The sequence below is a fragment of the Periplaneta americana genome, chromosome 3, assembly GCF_040183065.1.
Source record: "Periplaneta americana isolate PAMFEO1 chromosome 3, P.americana_PAMFEO1_priV1, whole genome shotgun sequence".
NCBI lineage: Eukaryota > Metazoa > Arthropoda > Insecta > Blattodea > Blattidae > Periplaneta > Periplaneta americana.
Window position 1 is genome coordinate 76118087 of NC_091119.1, and position 25615 is coordinate 76143701.

At 33.9% G+C, this 25615-nt stretch overlaps 1 protein-coding gene across 9 annotated transcripts in view; it reads right to left on the reverse strand.

Annotated features, from left to right (window-relative positions):
• Positions 1-25615, reverse strand: part of fs(1)h (female sterile (1) homeotic) — a 638308-nt gene that overhangs the window by 179516 nt on the left and 433177 nt on the right. For all 9 annotated transcript variants that reach the window (XM_069820799.1, XM_069820803.1, XM_069820802.1 and 6 more), the window contains 2 exons: positions 6102-6221; positions 5806-5934 (listed from right to left, as the gene is read on the reverse strand). In XM_069820799.1, the coding sequence (XP_069676900.1) occupies positions 5806-5934; positions 6102-6221 (249 nt within the window). The remainder of the gene's footprint in view (positions 1-5805; positions 5935-6101; positions 6222-25615) is intronic.

Genomic DNA, 25615 nt, shown 5'->3' on the forward strand with positions numbered 1-25615 from the left:
TTGTTTCAATTTTTGAAAGTAACAATACACACGAATCCTTACTTAACCTAAATCTTTGCTCAAATTCTCTGTCATTATACATAAAGACAATTCATGTCTATCACGGAAACGCCGTCTTCTTAATATTTTTTTTTCATTCTAAAATTTCTTCATCAGAAGAAACCATTATGTCGAAAACAACGCTATAACTATTTACTATATAATTACAGTAACTGCATTATAAACAGAACAACATAAATAGCCTACTTGATCGATGATCAGTGACATAACCAGCAAAAATCTGTTGATCAAATCTGATGGAAGACTGATCTCCGATCAAACTCTGATTGTTCTTTCTGCAACAGAAATAGAACTGATGGTCAATCAAACCCTCCTGGATCGCCAATCATATTTTGATCGGTGTTTCTGCAACCGGGCCGGGTGAGAGAGAAAAAAAAAGGTAATTTTTTTAAATCATATATATATATATATATATATATTTTTTTTTTTCATATAGCAGAAGGGCAATGTTTTACACATTCTAATTTTCATTATTGTACAAGATATAGTAATGGAGGAAGAAAATGTTGATTATTTCCAAAATTTTACTGCTGTAAGCTGTACCTAACTCCTTAAAGGAATATTAGTCATATGCAATTCAGTATGGAGAAATTAATTTGGTTAAATGAGTCTGTGGTGAAATAATGCAAAGCTGTTCTTCTATGTTCCAAATACACTATAGCCTGAATGCTTATTTTGCTTGCTGGTAGAATTGGTTATAGTGAGACAAATCTGATTCACCTTAGGTTTACCTACATTTGACATACAGTTGGGGAAAACTAAGAAAAAAATCCGATCAAGTAATCAGCTCAAGCAAGATTTGAACTTACATCCAAAGCGCAGCCTCAAATCATGAGTCCAACTTGCCATCATCTTAGCCAGCGAATCTCAATCTTTTTCGATGATGTACCACTATTTCTTATTTAAAAAATTAGCTGTACCACTAACCACATTTATAGTGGCAAATCTTAAAGTGTTGCTCCAGGGCTATAATGAACTAATACCAATAATTGACTGATGAAACAACACTTTCTTCTTTGCCATACCTGGCCCCTTCTCGCGAATTTTCCCTTTCAGTTGCTGCAGAAGACTTGAACAATATTCTCCAGTTATTGTTCTCCTTTTGCTAGATAGTCAATTATGATTATTCCCTTATAAACCCAGAACATGGACGCCATAACTTTGTCAGCCGATTGAACAGCTTTTACTTTTTTTTTGGAGGTGGAGAATCACTGTGTTTTCACTTTTATGACTGATGTTTTGTCTCTGGTGTGCAGTAGTGAATCTAGGTTTCATCGGTTGTCACAAAACGCCTAAAAGAATCAGGATATTTTTCTCGAATCGAGCCAGACAATCTCTCGAAATTTGAAACTAGATGTACTTTTGTTCCAGTGTTAACCCACCTTGTAGAGACCTTGAACATAACCAAGACATTGAATAAGACATGGCACACCCATTCAGTTGAGATATGCATAGCCTCACTAATTATCCCCAATTTCAATTGACAGTCATTGAACACCATAACACGGACTTTTTTTTACGATTTATTCACTTATTGCTGTTACTGGACGTCCATTGTGGGAGGTCATCTTCCACACTCTCTCGACCATGTTTAAATAGTGCTGCTAATTTTTTCACTGTCAAAAATGCTGGAGCGGATTCCCCCAGTGTAGTATCCATGTCTGCTTTAATTTCTGTTGAACTCATTCCCCTTCCCTCTTTTTATGAAATATTTAATGACAGCATGAAACTCGATATTTTCCATTTTTGCCAATCTCTTCAGTGCTTTGAATTCAAAATTAAACTACATAAAACGTAGTCAACAGAAATTATGATGTAAAATGGCCACTAACAATGGCGGCATTGTTAACATGTATTCAATGCCATCTATGTGAGACCATTAACTTTTCAAATGCACCACGTATATATGTAATTGAGGTCCTCAATAATACAACAGCCCAAGTTCAGAAAACTACATTTTTAAGGGAGAATTTTTATTTAAATTATTCATTTCTGGGTTACATTTTATTAACTAGTTTTAGGTTATAGTTTTACATAGTCAAATTGCATATATCATTAATTTTTAATGTTTGTGTGCTTGTTGGATACATAATAACTAAGGTTTATTTAAGCTTGACTTGGCACATTGTTTTATTTTAGCTCTTCTTTGCTACTCTGAATTAAACTTTGCTTCATTATAAATATACTAAACGAATATAAATTCACATAAACGATAAAAAAAATGTCTGCACAAAATACATTTGACAAAAACAGCAAATTCGCCTACTTCTAAACATCGATAAGGAAATTCCATAACTTCGTAAAAATACCCTAGTGATCCTAGTTGTTTGCTTTTCTTTGATGAAGAATGCTCCTCCTTTTCTAGATGTCAAGAACTGTGTTCTTTTCAATCAAAATTTTGGTACCTGACTCTTCACATTTTCTACAGACAAAAGATTTTGCATGGCCAAAAGCATAATAATTGACATTATTGTGGTGGGAGGGGGAGAAGAAAACCGAAAATATTCGAGTGCCTTAAGGCTGGTTCACAATAAACTGGGAATGGAAACGACGAGAACGAAAATATTGTTAAAATAAATGTATTTCCTTTCTCTTTTTCGTTGTCATTTCCATTCCCGGTTTATTGTGAACCAGCCTTTACTCTTGTTCTGTATGCTTTCTGGTGGACGTTGTTGGGTATAGTTTTGCTCCTTGCCACACTTTATCATTATTTTACACTTATTTTGTCTCCATTCTGCAAGCTTAGTACTTTTTTTTTCAGACGAATTTCACAATCAGATTCACATGAAATTTTGTTCAACTGGTGAGTGCCCTCCATTTTCCAGATCTGTCAACCCAGTGAATAGGCAGCAACACAATCCTAAGTTGGTACTGCCAACAGTGATACTTGGGATATGGTTACATGGGAACAAAGGATGAAGACATCACAAACATGTATAAAAACATGGATTTGAGCTATTTCTTGTCGGCAGAAGATCATTCTGCCTTAGCAAAGCTAACATCTAAATAAATCTCGATTTCGCAAGATAGGAGACTTGGGCTGTTGTTTTACTTGGGAACTCAATTAGTTTACTTATCTAGAGAACAATTTTCAAAGAAAACAATGCAATCTCAATTAAAAGCTACAAGTTATTACGGAGCAACAAACAGCGTATTTAGAGAAGGGCTGAATTGAAAATTAAGATTTATGATCGATCTACTGATAATGAATAGTAAGTTGGAAACAACTTTCAACAGGGGATTGCACTCCCTTGTGTTTATTGGACTTGCTGCGGAGAAGATGCTTTCATAAAAGATGAAAATGTTCTGTGTGAATGCTGTATGTAATAATAAGTGAGTACTGTGACTCTTAAAATGCATGCCACAGCTGTCATTATTATGATAATTGGAGTAATTGAGACAGAATGAGTACCTAAGCTCTCATCAACAAACATAGTGCACAACAGTATATCGTGACAGCTGTGCAGTTAACATGCAATTCTTTCAATATGGTATCTGGAAAGGGAATGCAACAAAACACTGGCCTTACATTATACAGACTTACCTCTGACACACATCTAATGCCTCATATAAACAAATTTACATGAGACACCAGTGCACAAAATGTGCACACTACATCACTAACACATACTCGAGTGCAGAATGTGATTCTTGGGGTACAGCAGTAGCAACAACAACCACCATTTACAATGGGTTCTATATAATTTTTTTATTTCATATTACTTTCACTGTGTACAACATTGTTTATCTTCATTGTATTTATTAAAAAAAAGTACAGACGGAAAATGCAGAAAACGACTACAAAAAGAACAGCTCACGTCACATGCTTACACTTTCTTTTTATAAAGAAGAATATAATAATAATTTATATACAAATATTGTGGGATGAAAAATGCTGGGAGTTTAGCAATCACATACTGGTGCTTTAAATGCACGTATCGTTACACAGAGGAAGAGCCGCACTTCTTGTAGGTGCGGCATCAGAGATAGAACACTCTTTCACACATCAGCACAGAAAAAAAAAAAAAAAATAAAATAAAAATATATAAAATTTTAATATTGACACAGTAAGTCTCAAGTACAAATAGGCTCCACAAAATTTCCAACAAACTTTGAGTTAGAATTTTCTCCCCCTTTCCAACTGATATAGCTTAAGTTCATTAACAATAATTACTATTAAAACAAGGACTAAAACACAATACCTTCAGTTTGCAGGAAAAAAACCAACTTCAAAACTTGTGAAAATCTCCTCAGCTACTGTGTACAATGGTGACCAGACCTACAGACTCCATTAATTTTTATTTATTTCTTCTATGCAAAATGTTTTCTAGGTGGGTTAAATTACTATTTATGGCATCAAAAAACCTTGGCAAAGAACTCATTTGCTCATACAATCACGCAAGCACACACACACGCACACACAAGTTACATTTGATCCAACCTGCAACCAATTTGTACAGTTTGGACAAATCCATGCCCATTATTTGCTACAGGTTATTCACATCAACAAAATTAAAATGTCCAATGCCACGTGTCGGACTGATGCAGACGTCTTGCTATCAAGATTGTTATGTTCTACAGACACTGAATACTAAAGTACAGTCAATGGTCACAAAGTAAAAGTTATGTTCATTTAATACGCACCCCCTCCCTCTTTCAAAATGTACAGACACATCAATGAAACTACAGCACACGCAATAAAACCAACCCTCGTTCCTATACAGTAAGGGCTGCCTCACAACACAGTTCTGTTCATCATCTGCTTGTTCTTTCGACCATCACGAATCTTGCTTCACGTGCCTGCTGAAGGTATTATGTATTTCTTAAGAGTGTTCTGCTGTCTTTCAAGATACATATTTCTTCTTTTTCACTGCAACAGTTTCACACATTTCACTCAACTCCTTGGCAATATTAAAACATCATAACTAGAAACAAGACCTCTTTGCCACAAGTCAAAACAAAACATACACATATTAAATTTTGTTCTGTTTGACATATAAATTAAAACGAGACACAGCAGCAGCAGCCAGGGAGTGCAAACAATGTGCTTGGAGGCCAGCAAGCCAACATCGTGATTCGTACATAGCCTTCGAAATGCAACGAGCTAGCTTCCATTCAAGAGATATACGACTTGACACTGCACCGACTGAGGCCCAACATGCAGCAAGAGTTCACGATACCATGCAGCTATGACTAAGCTCTATTCTGCAGACATATTTCGAGTTACAACAACACACACCACTTTCGAGTATGACTCTACAACAGAGGTGCAGTATTAAGTCGTCCAGCCACCATTCACATTGTCTGCATATCACATACACTGTTGACACTGCGCATAGTAGAGTCCAGCTTCTTGCCAAGGTTTTCAACAAGCTCGTCTTCATGTAGCATCCACCAGCATTTTTCAACCAGTTTGATAGAACACGACAGCTGGCTGACTGACCCCAAACAACACATTCTGCACTCTTGGCTATATTAATTATAAAATAATACTATGACAGCACCTTCTGTTCTTTGTACTATGTGTTTATGCCAACTATGCTTATCAGCCGGAGTATCAGATACACAATAAGAATTATGGCTGCTTGTGCCAAGTTTCAAATACAAGATTCACAAAGCTGAATACACCCAACAATTCATGTGAAGATGGCACATGGGTTCTAGTTTGAATGTCGTCTCTACATGAATTGGGCAAAATTTGGCATTTCAACACACAGAACAAAAGTGTTGTGTGAAAAGTCTAACCTGCTTCTGAGTCACTTGAGTCGGATGAGCTGCTGGAGAGACTGGAAGTACTAGAGTCTGTGTCTGAACTGCTGGAACTGGAGGCAGAGAGTCGGGAAGTACCTCCTACATCCACAGACTTATTCTCCTCTGCAACACACAAAGTCAACGAGAGAAATCTAAAATCCAAATACTGAAAACAAACGAATTAACTACAACTAATTATATTCCTTTATACATGCAGTTAGATATGTATATTGTATCAACTGAATATCTTATGAAATAAAATCTGCAAACTTAGACATGGCCTACATTACCTTTTTTTGGAGGTTTCTTTGCAGAGCCGAGTTGTCCTGTAACATCTTGCAACCGCTTCTCAAGTTCTTGCTTCTTTTCAGCCATCTGCTCATCTTTTGACTTCCCAGGAAGTTTCTTATCTGAAACAAAAATCCCCACAATTTACCATGAATATCCTTCCAATCCATCTCCACTCCAAAGTTTGCAGTCACACCCTAAATAATCAACTAAGAAAAGTAATGGGACTAATAATTTATAAATTATTGCTCAGAAAATATATTTAACATACACTCGACTACTGAAACTACTAATTGAGAATTGTACAAGATGTTACAAACACCAATCCTAAATGAGATCTGAGGGTTTAGGGAAGGGGGGGAGGCTGTGGATGGGGGATATACCTAAATAGCAAGGCGAGTGACTCTGAGCTGAAGTTTAAAGTCAAGTGCAGGAGAATGATCAAAGATTTAGTAGAATGTTTTATTTTCACTGACAGAGTTAAGACAATAAGGACTTCTCTTTCACTCTAGCAGCCTTAATCAATATAATAATGACATACATATTTCAATTAAGATTATTGTTAAACTTCAACCTGTGCAGCAAATGCTGCAAACTAAGTTCATTAGACTTTCAAATAAAGATTTTTCAGATTTATTTTCAATGAAGAATACCAGACATTTTGAAAATTATTTGCTTCCATAATAATGAAACATACTCCTTCTGAATGGTTTTTTTTAATGCCAAATACTTTTTCTTGAACATATCCACCTTAGTTTTTGAGTTTCAACACGAAAACGCAAGTAACAATGTCAGGACGATCAGTGGGTTTTTCATGTGGGACTAAAGCAATATCTATTTCAGATCATTGTGGATTGTAGGTGAAAGTTAAAAAATGTCAGGTTTGCTATGCTTTCGAACAATAGCCATAGCATCTTGGTATAGCTGCTGCATGTAGAGGGTAAAATCATTTTATCCCGCTAAGAGATCTTGCTGAAATGATCGGGAGACTACAAAATTTTATAGGTCTCTTATTTTATCAGTAAGTAAAACCTTTTGTTTGGTATTTCCTTAGGAACTGTAATTTTTGCGCTCTCTTGAGCCAATACTGAAGTAAATATAAATATCTACATCACACTGCCAACCCATTAATGCCCAGCGTATGATTAAAGATACGGGGTGAGAAATATTTTTTCATTCATTTCCCTTTGACTTCAAGTTAACAATTTTTTTTCATGTAGGCAGTACATGGATGTGGTTTAAGATTCAGGCATTGTTGAATGCTCTGTGATCGTTTCTTTTGTTGGTAAGAGGTTTAGAGTTTGGATCTTAAAGAAAAGAAAACTTTGATTGGAATAAAGTTACTTATTTTCAATATAAATTGTACCATGAATTATGAAACTAGTGCTAATATTACTTGTTAGGTATTCGTGAATAATTCAGGCCATTTGGTGTACATGTATCTTTGTATAGAAGCATAGCAATTTCAGTTTCTAAATATGGTATGATATATCATACGCTGAGCAGTAACGATATCATTTTCTGTATATTCTGTTAGATGAATTCTCCTTGGAGCTTGTGTGAAATGGACGGCAAAAAACCTACAAACTATAAGCCTAGAGTAGAGGTGTTCAAAAGTGAAGTTTTAACTCCAACCCCTGGAAAGAGGTGAAAGGGGTACACTACGGAATACTGACGTATTATCCCTTCCGCACACGGTGAGTGAGTAGGCTACTTGACACAGTGATGGCATTTAGCTTACTGTTGTTTATTACTCACACAATTCGAGAAACTGTAAAATATGCCGTAATGAATGGTTATCCACATATCATAGGATCAATGGAAGACATAAATATATCAATACCTTGGCATTTTGTTTTTGTCTGGATATCTCTAATTGCCGTCGCGAAGAATGTACTGGGATTCGTCCTGATAGCTATAACATTTTAGTTGCAAACTGTATCACCAAAAACAAATTTGAAACAATTCATCATTTCCTTCATTTCAGTCACAATAACATAATTGACAAGAATGATAAAATATACAAACTTAGGCCCCTCATCAATCATCTAAATGAAATGTTCCAGAATATGATTGACATTGTTCCAATTCATATTCAGTTGACAAAGCAATGGAACCAAATTTTTGTCATCATAGTATCAAGCAATTCATATGATGAAAAACAATCACATTTGGGTATAAGCTTCGTGCTTGACGATGCCTGCAGGATACCTTATAAAGTTCGAACTGTTTAAAGGGAGAGTCGAACGAGCACCAGGGGTGACCCTAGGAAATGCTATTACATAGATGCCTTGTGTTGGATTGCTACCTGATGACAGTAAGCTGTTTATAGACAATTATTTCACTTCCTTTGGGTTATTGTAAAAATGTTCAATAAATATCACGTGCTTTGGAATTATAACAGCTGAGAATTGAAAAGGCACCTCCAAGAGGTATTTGCCATGCCATCAAAGACACATCTACTAATCTGACGATGGAATGACAATGCTCAGGTCACTATAGCAACAAATGCAGCAACACTAGATGTAGTTTCTTTAGGCTCATGCTCATGGTGGAGAACTAAAGATAAGAGAAAAATCATTGTTCAACAACTGGAAGTTATAAAAATGTATAATGCGTGTATTGGTGGTGTGGACATGTTTGACAAATTGAGAGGACTCCATCGATTTCGACTATGGTCCAAGAAATGGTACTGGCCACTTATCAGATTTTATATCAACGGATCAGTAGTCAACTTGTGGATGATGTACAGACAATATCAGAAGACAATATCTTTGCTCGAATTCACAAGACAATTGTAAAGTCATTGCTTGCAATACCGCTAATGGGCATTTCTAAGACTGAAACACCTAAAGGGAGAAACCAAGTTCTCAATGAAATACGTTATTATAGACTTGATCACCTAGTTGTCTGGTAAAGCACTCGGCGCAGATGTGCTTACCGAGGGAAATGTGCTAAATTTTGTTGCGTCAATGTAATGTTGATCTTCATCCTGATACTTGGTTTCTAAAATATCATATAAAATGAAGGAAACCGAAAAATAATGTTGCTGAAGTATCTAAAATAATAATTAAAGTGATTAGACATGGATATATTGTTCAAATATTAGTTCAAAATTCCTTTCTTACATTGTAGGGGCCCAGCGTATGTTATATCATACAGGTCATATCTACTATACCGGAAGAGACAAAATTGTAATTTTTGTGTATTTGTACTCAGTAAGGTGTAACAATTATAATATTATAAAATTATATCATTATGAATTCCTTTTTTTTATCTGGGCACTAATGGTTAAGTAAGCCTATATGAAAAAGACCCAACCCCACTTGATTAATAACTATAAATAATTTGATTTTTAATAACAATATTATCTTACGTAAGTTTTGTAGTTATATATATATATATATAGCCAACACTCAGTAAATTATAGAAATGAAGATCTAATTTAAGATATTATCTACATTTACTTATATAACCCCAAAAAATTTCACTTTCATATCATTAATATAACATTAATATATATAAATAATGACAAATAGTCACATCATGGCATTAACTATAATATTTCATTTATAATGGTGATAATGTCATCAAACCACTTCAAGTTTTGTAGATTTTGATATCCAATACACAGATGTACTCAGAAAATTACATACCGCAAAATCAGACCTGTAAATTATTATTTGTAGTATCTTGAAGTTTTTAATAACCGGTTGAATTTGAACTCTAAATATGTCAGCAATCCTGCAGGTCATGGCCTTCGTGTAATAGCCTATTGTTTATTGTAGTGTCTGTTTTGTTTTATTCTGAAATGCAATTCCCAAAACTGACGAAAGATGGAGTTTGGAAAATAGGAAAATTATGTAGCAAAACTAACGCTTCACTGGAAGTTACTATTTTCCTGAAAATCCTTGGATGCCAAGCTTCAAAATGATGGGTCATTCATTAAAATCTATTCAGCCGTTTTCCCGTAATTTCCATTACGAGTTCAAATTATATATATATATATATATATATATATATATATATATATATATATATATATGAGTGTGCCAAATGCCATGCTTTATTCTTCTTCTAAGGTCAAAGATCTGAGTCGTTTTTGTGGCAGTTGGGAATTATATCTACAACATATAAATACATGTCGATTACTTCTGATGACTGGAAATGAGTACATCTATTCAACAAGAGACCACTTGGCAGAAAGTAGAACTTGCCTACAACATCTAGGACTTGAAGAGAGAGAGGAGACTTTATTGATAAACACAAGCAACTACTGACAGCACGAAAAATAAGGCAGGAGCTTAGAAACAAAGAATATCATAAATGGTACAATTTACCACTATCACGGGAAAGGAATGGCTGTCTTTAATGAATACTCGTACACTCCGTGAACAGATAGGTCCGAAATCATAAAGGTTTATCGGATAGCAAATGGTGTGAGGCCATCAAAATGACATTTAATGTATGCGCAGTCTGCTCCATTCCAGGCAGATTCCAGGATGGTAACCTCTTTAGACGATGTCAAAGAGAGATCGAAACTCGTGGACACGTCCTGGGATCCTGTTTTTATGGAGAGGTTCTGCATAACAAATAAAATTAAATCTGAAATTGCCAGTGCATTTAAAGATGTAGGATTCACAATACATGAGGAACGATTTGGTTTGGTAGAAAATGGAAGCAATAGAAGAATTGGCATAATGACCTATAAAAGCAATTCTGATACTGACTTAGTGATAACCCAACTGTTCGCATCAAAAGTTGCAGTGTTCAACCTGATGATGTTGACAAAGAAAAGTATTTACGAGCCTCTTATTATTTAGAAAAATATAAACTTAGAGAAATCAAAGTAATAGGCCTTGTGATAGGAGCCAGAAGAACTATTTCTCATTTTGTAAAATTATTTTGGCAAAAACATAGTCTAAAAAGCTATAAATTAAAATTTACTGTGTTGTTAGCTCTTCTATGAAATCATTATTATAACCGACAGCTTCAAATTTATATATTTTTGTATTTGTATAAATTTTGTCATACTCATTGTAATTAGTTTTCAATAAGACTATATATGTAACATTAATTTTCTTTTACAAATTGTTAGAGTATACTACTTTGTCCTCATGTGGCAAATCCTGTAATGAGGAAAGTTTCTAATAAAAAATAATGTTGCATATCGCTTTTAACAGCTGCTTGTTTCTTTTTACTGTATTATGGGAAAAATATAATTGTAAGAATTGCTATAATAGTTTTTTTAATATTTATTTAACTTACCAGACTTAAGTTGAATTATTTATATTTTAGATGTCTTGACAATGCTGTGTTCTACCATGAGAGTACATTAAAATCATGCATACCTACAACAACATTTACATCCCCCAAAAAATCAAAATAGAAGACCCATGAATTCATGCAGTACCGTATCTCAGAAAGATTGGACTTCTACCTCATCATCTGTATGCATTAACCACTTTAACGAAAAAGATATGATTCTTTACAACTACAGATAACCTGATGGCACACTTACGAAATTTCTTCTTAGGTATCCTAAACTTTCGAACAATGTATTGTCTCGTAAATTTCATACTGAAAGAAATAGATCTAACCCAAATTCTAGAAGAGAAGCCATAAAAAATTACACAAGGAAAAAGAAAGTGTTCCCTACAAATTCAAGTTTGTGAAAATGGATCTTTAAACAAAATGATGATTGTGTATGACTATACAAATTAAACTAATATGTCAGTGAAACAGTAAGGTGATAGTGAGTAACATTGTGATTTATAACAACCTAAGTTTAAAAATAAATAAAAAAAAAAAAAACAGTGAGATTCCTTTAAATTATCTGAAGAATGTGCTTCTTATTCAATTGGCAGAGTTTAGTTTGAAATCTAAAAGTGTTTTTTGGTAGAAGAACAGTGTGTATATGGGTAGCAATTTAATGTAACAATTCCCAAATTGTTCTGTGTTTGCCAACACAATTTTGAACAATTACTAAGTAATATAAATCACACAGCAGAACAATAGAAAACATTAAGCTTACATTAGGTTATTACATAGTTACTCTCTTAATTTATCAATCAATTATCACTTATATTTTATACTTAAGATTATGCAAATTTCAAATTATTGTCTAATACAATTTTCTTTTAAAGTCCATCATCATCATCATCATCATCATCATCATCATCATCATCATCATCATCATCATAGTAATATAGTCCACGATAATTTGATAGATCTATTGGCTGACTTCAGGTTCAGGTCTACTGATTTTTAAAACATCCTTTTTAAACGTTCTTGTCGTCTAATGCTCGGCTCTTGGCAGTGAAACCATTAGCACTCTTGCTCTCCAATATTTTTCTATTATTTTATTTTTTAATATATTAGTTCATATTTAAATGCAAACCACAAAAAGATGAACCATTATTTTTGCTTAATGTTTTCATTTTATTGTGTAAATAGTGTGTGGTAGAAATTATTTATTAAATTAGGTCTATAACTTCATTATCAATTGCCTACAGTGCAACTGCACATATCATAAAAAACAGATTTTGTATTTATATTTACTTATTATTGAATAAAATGTATACAGAGTGAACCATACGTCATGTCATTAATTTCAGGGAGCTATTCTTGGAGACATTAAAAAAAAAAAAGTTTAATACAATTTTGGTTCCTTTTCCAGATAAAAATTGTTTTATATGAAACATTTCATAGCATGTTTTGAGAAATTCATTGATTTAATTCCCAAATTGCTCAATCAAATTAAGAGAGCAGTATATTAAGATAATGAATGATTGAAATAATTTTAGTTTTGTCCTTTAAATGTGCAGAAATTTCATCAGAACAAATATAAGTTTTCATTCTGCATAGGAATTCTTCAATGTTACATTTGTTCGAATCAAATTTATGCGCATTTGAAGGACAAAATTAAAATTATTTCAATCATTTATTATTATAATGCACGGCTCTCTTAAATTCACTGACCAAATTGGGAATTCAATCAATTACTTTCCCAAAACACACATTGAAATGTTTCATATAAAAGAATTGTTTTCTCGAAAAGGAAGCAAAAACCAGCAAAATTGTATTAAATTTTTTGTTTGAAATATCTGAAAGAATAATCCCTGAAATTAATGACATTACTTACGGCTCATTCTATATTGATCATTAATCACTTTAATGTTGAAATTGCTCATAAGCTTTTACGGTTATGAAATCATTAAAAAACGAAATTTTGTTTGTAAAGTGTCTGCTATGTTTTCAGCAATTGGACCACTATACACTGCAGTAGCAACATTGCCAAGTGTATGAACATAGCTTGCTAATTTAAGATGACTATGTATTAATGGAAGTACAGTAAAACTTCATTTATACATTTTATGGGAGTCTGAAGAAAAACATACAACTGAAATTACATACAATATGATCTGAAACAACGTTGCAAGACTATATGCAGAGAACAAGTTAAGTTCACTTAGTAAAATTTTCACGAGAGTAATTTAGGACTCGATAGTTAAACCATCTTTAAGTCTATAATATAGCACTCAAATTTGTAACACACGTACATGAGGAATATGAGATAATTGTTTAGGGCCAAAGCTGGCTGATACATTTCAAACTCCAATCCCGATAAATTTACGACATTAACTTACCTTGTTCTTGCAGTGTGATTTTCATTTAATAACATGTGATTATTTTACAAAAAGTCGGTTATTTGGACTGCTTGCACCTAAGGAACAAACAAACCATGCCCTCAAAATTGTGATAATTGTTCCATAATTTGTTCAGTTACAAAATGTTTCAATGTTTTTAAAGCATTAACAGCGTCATTAAAAGACACAAGATTAGTAGGGGAAAACCATGGGCAGCTACGTATTTCAAAGCTGGTGAAATCTTAGCAATGAACACATAATGCATTTTCATGGTAAACCTAATTTGGAGCAAAATTGATTTAGAACGTATAAATAGCATTTTTGCATCTCCTGGGGTTTAAGTTAATGGATTATAATTATATTAATAAAATTAGAGATATTATAATGTATATAATTTAAAAACAGCTATGCATGCAATAACAGTGTTAACAAGCTCTCTCTTATTGCACCAAGCTTCTCAACTGGATTTGTTATGATGTTAATAGCTAAATAATAGTTTGTTACAAACCATTATTATGAAGTTTTCTTACCATCTCTTGTTCTTATAGTTAGACAGGTAACAAAAGTACTATTAACGAGATTTTTTTTTATTTCTCTAAAGCTCTTGTTCCAGAAATACTTATCATTTGGGGCCAGGAATTATGAACTACTAATGCATAATTTTACATTATTTACCAGTACCCTCTTCCAAGTATCCACAAAATGAATAATGTATTGAATTAGGGTTGCCAATTTTTTTTTTTAAGAAAATACGGGAGATTAAGGAACGGACAAAATTTCACAAAGAAAATTGACAAATTATTCTGTTCAGTTACTAAAAAAAACTTTATCCTACACTTTGCCACCACGCTTAAATTAAGAGTATTTTGAGACAGATTTTGTCTCACATAATAGTTGAAGTCGATTGCAGTTTGCAACTCTGATTTGATTAGATGTGTTGTGCTCCTATTTCGAACATCTGTCCAATTATTGTTCAGGAGATAAAACATCCTCTTTGTATGAGCATTACTACTTGGTATGCTTGGAACAAAACTAGCCAGTTTGTCTAAATTTATAATATTAATATTGTTTGATTTTAAACGAGTGAGCACTATAACCCATTTCTCGCAAGTATTACCTTCTACAAAGACTGCACATTTCAATGCATCTCTTGAACAACAAAATTCACCATATAACAATCACCATTCATGGCAAGATCAAATGTTGTTTAGAATAATCATTTTAACATTATGCAATAATAAGGGAAAAAAATGCTCGAAAAGAAGAAAAATATGGGAGCCAAGAGACTGTTAAAAATTAGGCTTAAATACAGGAGATCACAGAAAATACGGGAGGGTTAGCAACCCTAATTGGAGAGTACATACAAAAAGGAATTACAGCAGTTTCACTGTAGAGCACTAATGGACGCAAACATAGAGAATAAACATACAACTACCAATACAGTTTAAAGTAAAGCTATATGGAATGTATGCAGAAAAGTACATTCTAATATTTGAACTGAAAAATGTCTCATTTGGAAAAAACAACACATTATGGAGTGTCCATGCAAGATTTCTCCAAAATACCTCAACCACGAAGTAAAAGACCAATCCACAATCTGTGAAACCAAAACATTGTTATAATTCTGAATATTTGTTAAAAAATGTTTTATATTTGCACAATTCATTCACTTTCATTAATAATTCGCACACTCGAAGTTTGAAAAGTGCAGTGTATCATTCTGCTCAGTATTTATGGCTCCCTTCAAGGGGAGGATTGATTTTCGTCGTCTATTTTATTAGGGTGAAATGTACCTGAACAATGTAAAGAACAATTTAATATTTTTTACGCTGTGTGTGCACACATGCACTGTATGATGACCTTCAGTTCCTCTAGAAATGACACTTTTAAGATGAAGAGGATAGCACCAAGCACCATTTCCACCCTGGTAACATCAGTCCCAATTGTCACTTTTGCATAAATGCTATTAGAAATATTTATACTGATTGATTATTAATTGGTAATTCTATATTTTACTTTCACTAGGACAGTGATGTGCAGATGCTGAGTTATTAGCAAATGGCAGTCTCACTAGAAGTGAGCACATTAGACTGGCACTTCACTCATATAGGTTTATGACATCACACAGTACTGTTTAGGCTGCGTAATGCCAATGGTTGCTCTTGAGATTCCCTAGTGAGTAAAGTTTCCACATCACTGTTCTAGCCACTATCTGTGACGTAACTTGTAATGATTTTCTTTTTGGTTGTTTAAATTGTGGTTACAATTTTCCCCTATGAATTTGGTGCTGGTCACAATCTCTTTGATAAAGGGATCAAAATATTATATTAGTTTTGATTCTCTTACATGTCATCCATCCCATTATCATGAATTCAATAATGTATTAGAATGCAAAGATAGGAAATACAAAATCGGAAACAAAATTATGTTATGTTGTTAACTAATGCTGAGTTCTTTGCATTAGAGCCATTAACTCTCTTGCTCTCCACAAAGTGGGTATACAGCAGGTGTGACAAACTCATTTGGGCTACAAGCCGTTTTGTATATTACTAAACCTCTTGCAGGTCATTTCTAAACCTATCAATATTTTGTAACTAGCAGAGTTCTTGCTTGATGCTGATTCATATTTATATATGATAATGTATTAACAACTGTTGCAATGGAAATAAAAATATGTTAAACTAATACAATATAATACTATTATGAATATATTATGAAAAGCAAGTTTAATCCAGGATATAAATTTCAATTTAGAAAAGAAGAAATCATAGAAGAAAATTTATAAAACAGAGTATTTCATCAGAAACACAACACCACAAACTGAAAATATTTGATGACTTTTAGCCAGACACTTGGCACTGCTTGTTTGCAACCAGTTTTGCAAATTTTGGAGTAAGAGATTCCGAAGACATAACCTTCATTATGGAAGAAAGATTGGCATCTGTTAGTCTTTATCTGTGAGCTGGTATGATAGCTTCTATACATGAAAACAGCTCTTCGCATGAACATGTGCTCCCAAAGAAACACAGGATTTTTGCTGCAAACTTTCTCGTGTGAATACTTTTGCCTTAAATATGAGTAAATGTGGGATTCCAACTTTTTGGTGTTTTTTTTTTCTTTTAAAATTTAATCATTTTGCAGATCAATTAGTTCCATTTGTAAGGAAATAGGAGCACTGTTGACATAAGAAAAGGGACCAGTGAAAAGAGTGAAGTTGTCCTCGTGCATGTTGACTTGTCCAAGTGTCATACACATTCTTCCTTGATATTTTGTATTCTCTCACAGTATTTTTTTTAAATATACTTTTGATTTTGAATAGTTCACATGTAGTACAAAAGTAAGCCAAATTACCTTCTTTTAAATTATTTTACCACAAGATCAATCTTTTTTAAAAACTAGCCAGTGTGTCGAACATGTGAGTTATCAATTAGTCTCCTCCTTGTAGTTTCATGTTTAGACCATTTAAGTGTTATATCTACTAGGAAGGCCAGATCTTGTAACCTTAAAAAAAAAAAAAAAAAAAAAAAAAAAAAAAAAAAAAAAAAAATCACATCCTCACCTTTCATTTCTTGGAACATTATTATTTCTTCCAAAAGTAAATTAAAAAAAAAACCTCTTCAGTATGTTGTAGAAAGACAACCAGCGAAGTTCCATGTAGTACAATAGCCCTTCAAATTCACTGTCTGCATCCTGAAGGACTTCAGCAAACTGGTGCTGTTGCACACATCTTGAGCACATCGTCCATTTTCAGCACTTTGGAACAAAGGTACTGCTGATGAATATGGCAGTGGAAAGTTTGCAGTCTTGATTTTTCTGGACACTCGTCTTTCAGCTTTTTTTCCAGCATTGTTGTAAATCCTTTGTATCTGCCGATCATCGCTAGAGTGTCATCCATAGTTACAGCCACAAGCTTCTGGAGAGGAAGTCTGCATTTTTGTAAAATTTCCCAACAGCATCACAAATGTTTTTCCCAGTAGTAGTTCCATGAATGAATATTTATTCCAAAAACATTTCAGTTACTTTCAAACTATTGTCACAGGTTCGAAGAAACAACACAATTTGTGCCACATCAACACTGTCATTATTTCGTCAAGTGCTACTGAAAACCATTGAAACGATGAAGATACTTCTTGTAGTCATTCACGCAAGTCTTCAGCTATTTCAGTTATTTTTTGAGCCACTGTGTGTTTCTTGGAACACTTTCACTCTTTCGGGACAGACATTTTCCGCCACTTTTACTATACATTCCTTAACCATGGAGTCTTCACTAAAAAGTTTAGAATGTTTTGTCAGTAAACAGCTGATTTCATAACTGGCTTTCACTGCTGACTACTCACTACTTTTATCCATTTTTATAAATATGTGCAATTTCGTATCTTTGCAATTCATTTTCAATTTCCTTTAATTTTTTTCTTTTAATTTACTTTCAATGCAGAAAAAAAGTTTCTTTATGGGTTGTATCATAGTGTCGTTTAACATATACACTTTGACAACACTTATAGATGTACTGCAAATAACATTATACAATTTTACCTTTCACTTCCATGCAAAAACAACTGTGCTCCCATCTTCCTTGGAATTTTCTCTGTTCATTAACAATCTTTTTCTTCTGGACACCTTGAAAAGTGACATCACACTAGAATTACGTAAATATGAATAAGTATAACTCAAAATGAAATGAGTTTATCAAATTATTACTTAACTAAAGTGCTTTCAGAACAAGAAGGCATATAAGGCGGAGCTACTTCAGGCTGGTCTATCTCAACTAGCCAGTAACAGTGAAGCGGTGTTGCCTAGTTAAAGTCGCGAATTCTCGATGAAGCGTCGCGTATTAGTTTCTTCCTTGCGCACACAATATTTATGGCTAGGAATGAATTTTAAGCTGTGTCTTCGATAGAGCTACTTATTCTGAATTCAACTGTACAGGAATGGCAATTATATGTCAACTGGGTAGTGTGTTATGGCTTTAAGACTAAACAGAATTATCCAACCTACAATATACAGCATATTTTAATCTGAAGTCCCTCTCTGTAAACGAAGATAGATTCTCTATATTTTCAAATTCAGACATGGACTGTTTTCTCTTGTGTGATGTGTAACTTACCATAACAATGTCTCTTGAAGGTATTGCAAGTGGCTCTGGTGATTCATCTGTTATACGCAAAAGGATAGTACTACTGGGTACACTCACAGGTGAGGAGTATTATATTTTCTATACACACTTTTTCTAAAGGACTAGCTTATGATGCAGTGCGTGTCAGTTTTTCACAAATAAAGAATCTGACTGCAGAGGCGTGTGGTTTAGACATACATTATCTCATAGTCTCGGACAGGGCAAAGGGACAATTCAAATAGGTGGTGTACCAGTATTTACCTCTCCTGGAAAATAACGCAAAACAAACGTGTTAATTATTTGGACGATTTTCAGAACCGTGTATTTCTTCATCATACGATATTTTAAATGAACTATAGTAGTAGTATGTGTTAACAATGCCATTACAGAAAGTGGAAAACAAGAAGAAAGGTGAGAAAAACCACAGATACGATTTTCACTTTTCATTGGAATATTATACATAGTATAAGACGAAATATTGCTTGAACGTATGAGATATTTGGTTGATATTGTAAACATAAACACTCCTGCCTCTTTTTCGATGAGTTGTACGAAGAGTATGAGCAACATTCTTCCTTAAGAGCATTAAAAAACTTTATAAGATAAGCAATTTAATTACATTTCACTTTTAAAGTAAACACAGTACAGGTATGCTAGAAACGAGATTTTACAATTCCAAAACTCAATTTCTATTTTAAAAACCCCATGTTATATATAATATATATATTATACGTTTATCTAATATACAAATTTACCTTAACAATATTAATGGGTTACAGGTTTCATATTCACTTCTATATACTCATACACCTTCACTCATAGGATATGCCACAGGCCAGAGTGATAGAACATAGAGCCCTGGACCTCTAGATACGTAAAAGTTAGAGAATAAAATTAAATTAGATAGACCTAGTTTAACAGAGAAAAATAAAAATATAATCTACAGTTTCAGTATGAATACTGAATTATGTATGAACTCATATTATGCTTACGTTGCATTAAAGCCAGATTTGTAACCAGAATATAGAACCCTGGACCTCTAGGTAAGGTATAAGCTAGAGAATTAAATTAAATTATATAGACTTCATTTAGCAGAGGAAAAATAAAATACTTTTCAACTTCAATATCAATACTAAATTACAGTCCACAGACATGTTTACATTTTATTATCGCTAGAGTCGTAGGCTGTCGAACAAACAAACTGTATCTCATCTTTCCTCTGGAGAAATAAACAATAATAAATTCAGCACTGCTGTGCAAGGAAGTCTGACCATTTGGGTAAATTTTCACGGCCTTTTTTTTTCTTTTTTTCAGGAGAAAATTTCCACATTTCAGATAGTGCAATACAATATGCAGCATTCATTTTTTAAATTAAGATATTCTTTGTCTGACATTAGCAAAGTAAATTTCTACATATCTGTCACTTTATTTCGCAAGTTAGTGACTCCAAGATCTACTAGTCTGTGAAGCGAAGAGGTAATAAAAATTGGGATGAAAATTACTTCAGTAAGAGTAATTAAACTTAAACATTACACACACAGAAGGAACAGGTCTCGACCCGCTCATTAGCTGCAGCCAGCAGCGACTGATAGTTTGTCCTTATCTGTTGTCTCTGTCTTCCTCGTCTCGTGCACTGTGGACCGTGTGACGTCGTACTGCTGCTAGCACTCGACTGGCATAGGCCATATGCCTTCTTATTCTGAAACTGCTACAGCTTTATAAGTTACCATCTGCTGCAATAGAACTGTCTCTTGGTACAAGAAACAATGACTTAGGTGGGAAAGGCAGGAAAATGACATGCAAATTGCAAAGGGACACATGTGGCCCATGGGTTGCAAGTTTGACACTTTAGAGGAAAGAGCTGGACATCACTGAAGATTATTCTGATCCAGTTCTTCCTGAAGACTACACAATGGACAAAATGGTGAAGAAAAAAATTCCTATTTTGTTCAAGTGTTGTGACAGTCATGTCCTGTGAATAATTGAAAGGACGAAACTGCTCTTTTTCTTGGATATTCAGTAATTATGTTTTGTTGTACATTGAGACACTCCAATCTTTTAATTTGAAATTTCGTGAAGATGATGTTACATTTAGATATTTTTACTTGATTAATTTTGTAATTGCTGAAAATGATAAAGTTGACATGGGGTTTTATAAGATTTTACTTCCCTTCTTAGCAAGATGGTCAGCAGCTTCATTACCAGATAATCCACAGTGTGCTGGTACCTGTTGCAAAAACAAGCTTCTGTTAAGCTTCATCAGATGGTGTATAATTTTTCCAGCAATGTTCAATATATTTACAATGCTGCAGAACAAAATACTGTCAACTATATGAAACTCGATAGCAGTAGCTCTTTGCTACTTTCTTATGCCCTTCTTCCAGGTAGCTCTTCAAAGTATGTGAAGTGAGTGAATGGATATCATAAGTACCAGAATTTATACGAGCCAAAACCTACCAAAGTATGCATGTAATTATGCACTAAAAGCCTTAGAAATATTCACTGCACTGAAAATTAAAAAAATAAGTTGACTATGGAATGCTTTGGTGCACTTTTAATCAGAGATTCAGGTAACTTCTAACTACTCGTACTTATACTTCTATCTTCAAAAAGTTCTGATAAATATAGAATTCCATGTGTTAATACCACTGCTTTTCTCATAGTTTATGTAATAACTAAAAGAGGTTATCCAAGTTCTTTTTTGTGAATTTCGTTTCGGTTAATATACATTCATAAGTGTTCTGCCCATGGGCAGGTCTTTCACTGCAAACCCAGCATTCTTCCATCTTTTCTATTTTCTGCCTTCCTCATAGTCACTGCCTATGATCCATATATCTCAATGTCGTATATTATCTGATATATTCTTCTGCTCCGAACTCTTCTCCCACTCACCATTTCTTCCAGTGCATCTTTCAGTAGGCAGTAATATGTTAATATGTACACCCTAAAAAAAGCGAGAGGGGGGAAGACTCAAAGTCAGATTTCATCAAAGTCGTACTTGGCCATGCACCTGCCTCATAATAGAAATCTACTCTTTGACATGTAATTAGCCTGAATTGTGATATAAGGTATGAACTTATGAACTAAGTTATATTGCTACATGTTGTGTTAGCTCAGTGTTGACGGGTATTTTAATTGTTATATGCAACAATCTATTCTTCATTCAATAGCATTTGTTTATAATGGATCATTGGATGGGTGAACAACGTGTGTTTGCTATGAAGATGTATTACAAAAATAATGATAGTTTATTGCTGCACGACGACTATTTCGATGTCATTACAATATCCATTGCAATGAGATAGCTGAAGGCTAGAATCGAATGTGTTACTGGTAGAGCATTTGGTCTTACAAATACTGGTAACACCTATAGTAATCGAAAATCAAGCATATGGAAGATATTTATATGCTTCTAGACTTTTGATTCACCCTGTATATATGTCGAACACGGAGTAAGTCCACTAAGGGAAAATACCAAAGGAGAAAGGTTCGATCCAGTGCTGTGGATTGAGCCTTGGCATAGTTCAGTGGTTAGAGCATCCAATGCATAGAACTGGGGGTTCTGGATTCGATTCCCGGTGCCAGAGCAAATTTTTCTCCATTAATAACCAATGGTAACCACGAACAGATAATTCTATAGGACCAAAAAATTAATATTTACGTAGATCATTCGCCCAACAGTGTATATACTGTGGAATTTCGGCAACCAAGTCACTCAAATGAGTGCCTCCTTGTGTAATGACGGTTGACTTAATGTAATATAAGGTGAGCCAATGAAATGGGCGATTTTTTAACTATAATAATTATTGCACTGATTACTTTGAAACGAAACTTTCACTTTACATTTAAAGTATACACAACAGCATTTACCTGTAGCTCACGCAATTCTTATTTTCTGAACACTACATCCCGCAGGCGGGACTCATTTCATTGCACACATTCTTCAAGTCTAAGTTGTATGTTTCCCATTGCATGACGCAACATGTCCACAGGAATTTCAGCAACTTCATGGGGAATTGTTTGAGTTCTTCCATATTGATGAGAGGATTATTGGCAATTTTATTTGTAGAGACAAACATTTTTTAATCATTCGGACATATCGCTTTGATGTTGCAGTAACAGATGTTCCATTATCATCCTCAAAGAAATAAGGACTGATTTCAAATAACAATGTGCAATAGCACACCAAACTGTGACTTTGACACTGTGTAATAGTTCCTCATGCATTTCATAAGGGTTAGTTGGTGACCAGTATCCAAAGTTTTGTTTATTGACTTATCCAGAGAGATGAAAGTTAGCTTCATCACTCATCAGCATATTGTGGGCAATGTCTTCATTAACATTTAGATCCAAGAATTGTTGGCAAAAAAGTAATGCTAATTTACTTTCATCAGCATCTTTTAATGTATGCACTAATTGAATTTTGTATGGATGCATGTGTTAAATTCTTATGAAGAATTCTTTGTGTACTGGTGTTTGACAAGCCAAGTGAAATTTCATGACAATGGGCAGAACATTTAGGACTACGGATCACAGCAACTCTTACAGCATTGATGTTTTCTGGGTTATGTACAGATCTTTGTTTACCTGGAGACTTCTTCTTTAATGCAGAATCAGTTACTTCAAGGTTCTGAATCCAGATTTTTATTGCATGGGCTGATGGTATCTGATCATTGCAATGGATATTGTAATGACATCGAAATAGTCGTCATGCAGCAATACACTATAATTATTTTTGTAATACATCTTCATAGCAAACACACGTTGTTCACCCATCCAATGATCCATTATAAACAAATGCTATTGAATGAAGAATAGATTGTAGCATGTAACAATTAAAATACCCGTCAACAGCCAAAAAGACAAGAATCTGAAAATCGTCCATTTCATTGGTTCACCTTGTATATGTCGAACATGGAGTAAGGCCATTAAGGGGAAAATACCAAGGAGAAAGATTCGATCCGGTGCTGTGGATTGAGCCTTGGCATAGCTCAGTGGTTAGAGTGCACGCCAGAGCAAATTAATCTCCATTCTTAACCAATGGTAACCATAACAGATAATTCTGTAGGACCAAAAAATTGATCTTTACGTTAATTTAACAAGTTGATTATTATTTTAATGTTCAGAGAAAACTTTATTCCTCTGTAGAAACAAGGAAATTTTAGGCTCAATGGAAGTTCTGAAATGTTGAAAGTTTAATATAAAAGAAAATCTCATCAATGCTGCAATAATAAATAATGGTGATAAAATTCAGAATCGTTGCTTCCTTTTACATACGATACATTATGTCATGTTACTGGGATACTATAAAGCACTATTACAACGTTTCATGAATGATCATTGTGTATATAATAACATATACGCATTGCAACACTGTAAGATTCAGTACTGGAGACCTAAGTTATCAACATCTGTGCTAGCTTCATTATTCTTACAGAGCTGCCAACATTTCAAGTGTGTTCTCAGTAATCCCATATTGCGCACACCTGTGTCACTCCTCCTCCTGGCAAAGTGAGATCTAAAACTAATTACACGTTATCTGACACTTCTGTGATAAAAATGCTTTGTAGCATGATTTACATCTAGCAGTTGCTTTTCTGCAAATTTAATTTTGAAGCATGCTTCTCCTTGTGAGGGAGGCCATCTGGAACTTCTATATAAGAAGTGAGTCCAGTGTTTAAGTCTGAATTCTATCTGAATTTTTCCCACACAATGAAAACATTTTCTGTAGGAGATTTACTGTGAGTTGGGTGACCAGACGTCCTCTTTTGTCTGGATATGTCCTCCTTTTTAGGCCTTCGTCTGGGCGAATTTAAAAAAAATAAAATAAAAAAATGTCCTTTTCGTAACTTGTATGCCTGATATTTTTAAATTATCTGATTTGACGCCTTTTTCGAGTAATTTGTCTGTAGGTGGCAGCAGCATTAACGGAATACACTCTTTGCCAACTCTCCTTGCTCCTACTTGTTATGGTCGTTGCTTTCATATGTAGCTAACTGTAAAATAATTTTATATTATTAAGTTTTATTATAAGTATGTTGTAATAAAATAGATATTGACATTATTTTAAGTATAATATAGGTCTGATCCTAAATCTAAGGAGATATATTTTGTCCTCTTTAATATTATAGTTCTCTTGACTTTCATATTATAACTGTAAAATAATAATAATAATAATAATAATAATAATAATCATTATTATTATTTAAGTTTTATCATAATTATTTTGTAATAAAATAGATATTGATGTAATTTCAAGTATACTACTGTAGAGGCCTAAACCTAAATCAAAATACATACTTTTCTGTCCTCCTTTTTTAAGCTTTGTGTCCCCTTCTTTATCGACATGAATATGGTCACCCTAACTGTGAGGCACACTTAGCACTGCTAGCACAACTTTACTTAATGTTTTATACTTTACTTTTTCACTTTCATACGAAATCTGAAATTTGGCCCAATTTACACAATATGTTCTAGACTCATTTGGAATGTATTCACGAAAAGTATATCATTGGTAAGCTGCAAACTCCTATTCAAGTCTCTCATGTTCCATTACGCAAATTTCAGAATCTGTAGATAAAATACTGTGGCAACCCTGCCAGAAACTTCTCGTTGCCTCGGGATTCGAACGTGCGTCCGGCGTGATAAACGAGGTGAGCTCAGCAGTGCGCTGTGGCACGGAGGGGAGACGAAATGCTGGCCACTGCGGTGTGGTACGAAGCAAAGGGGACGCAAAGCTGCAGGTGCTTCGCTG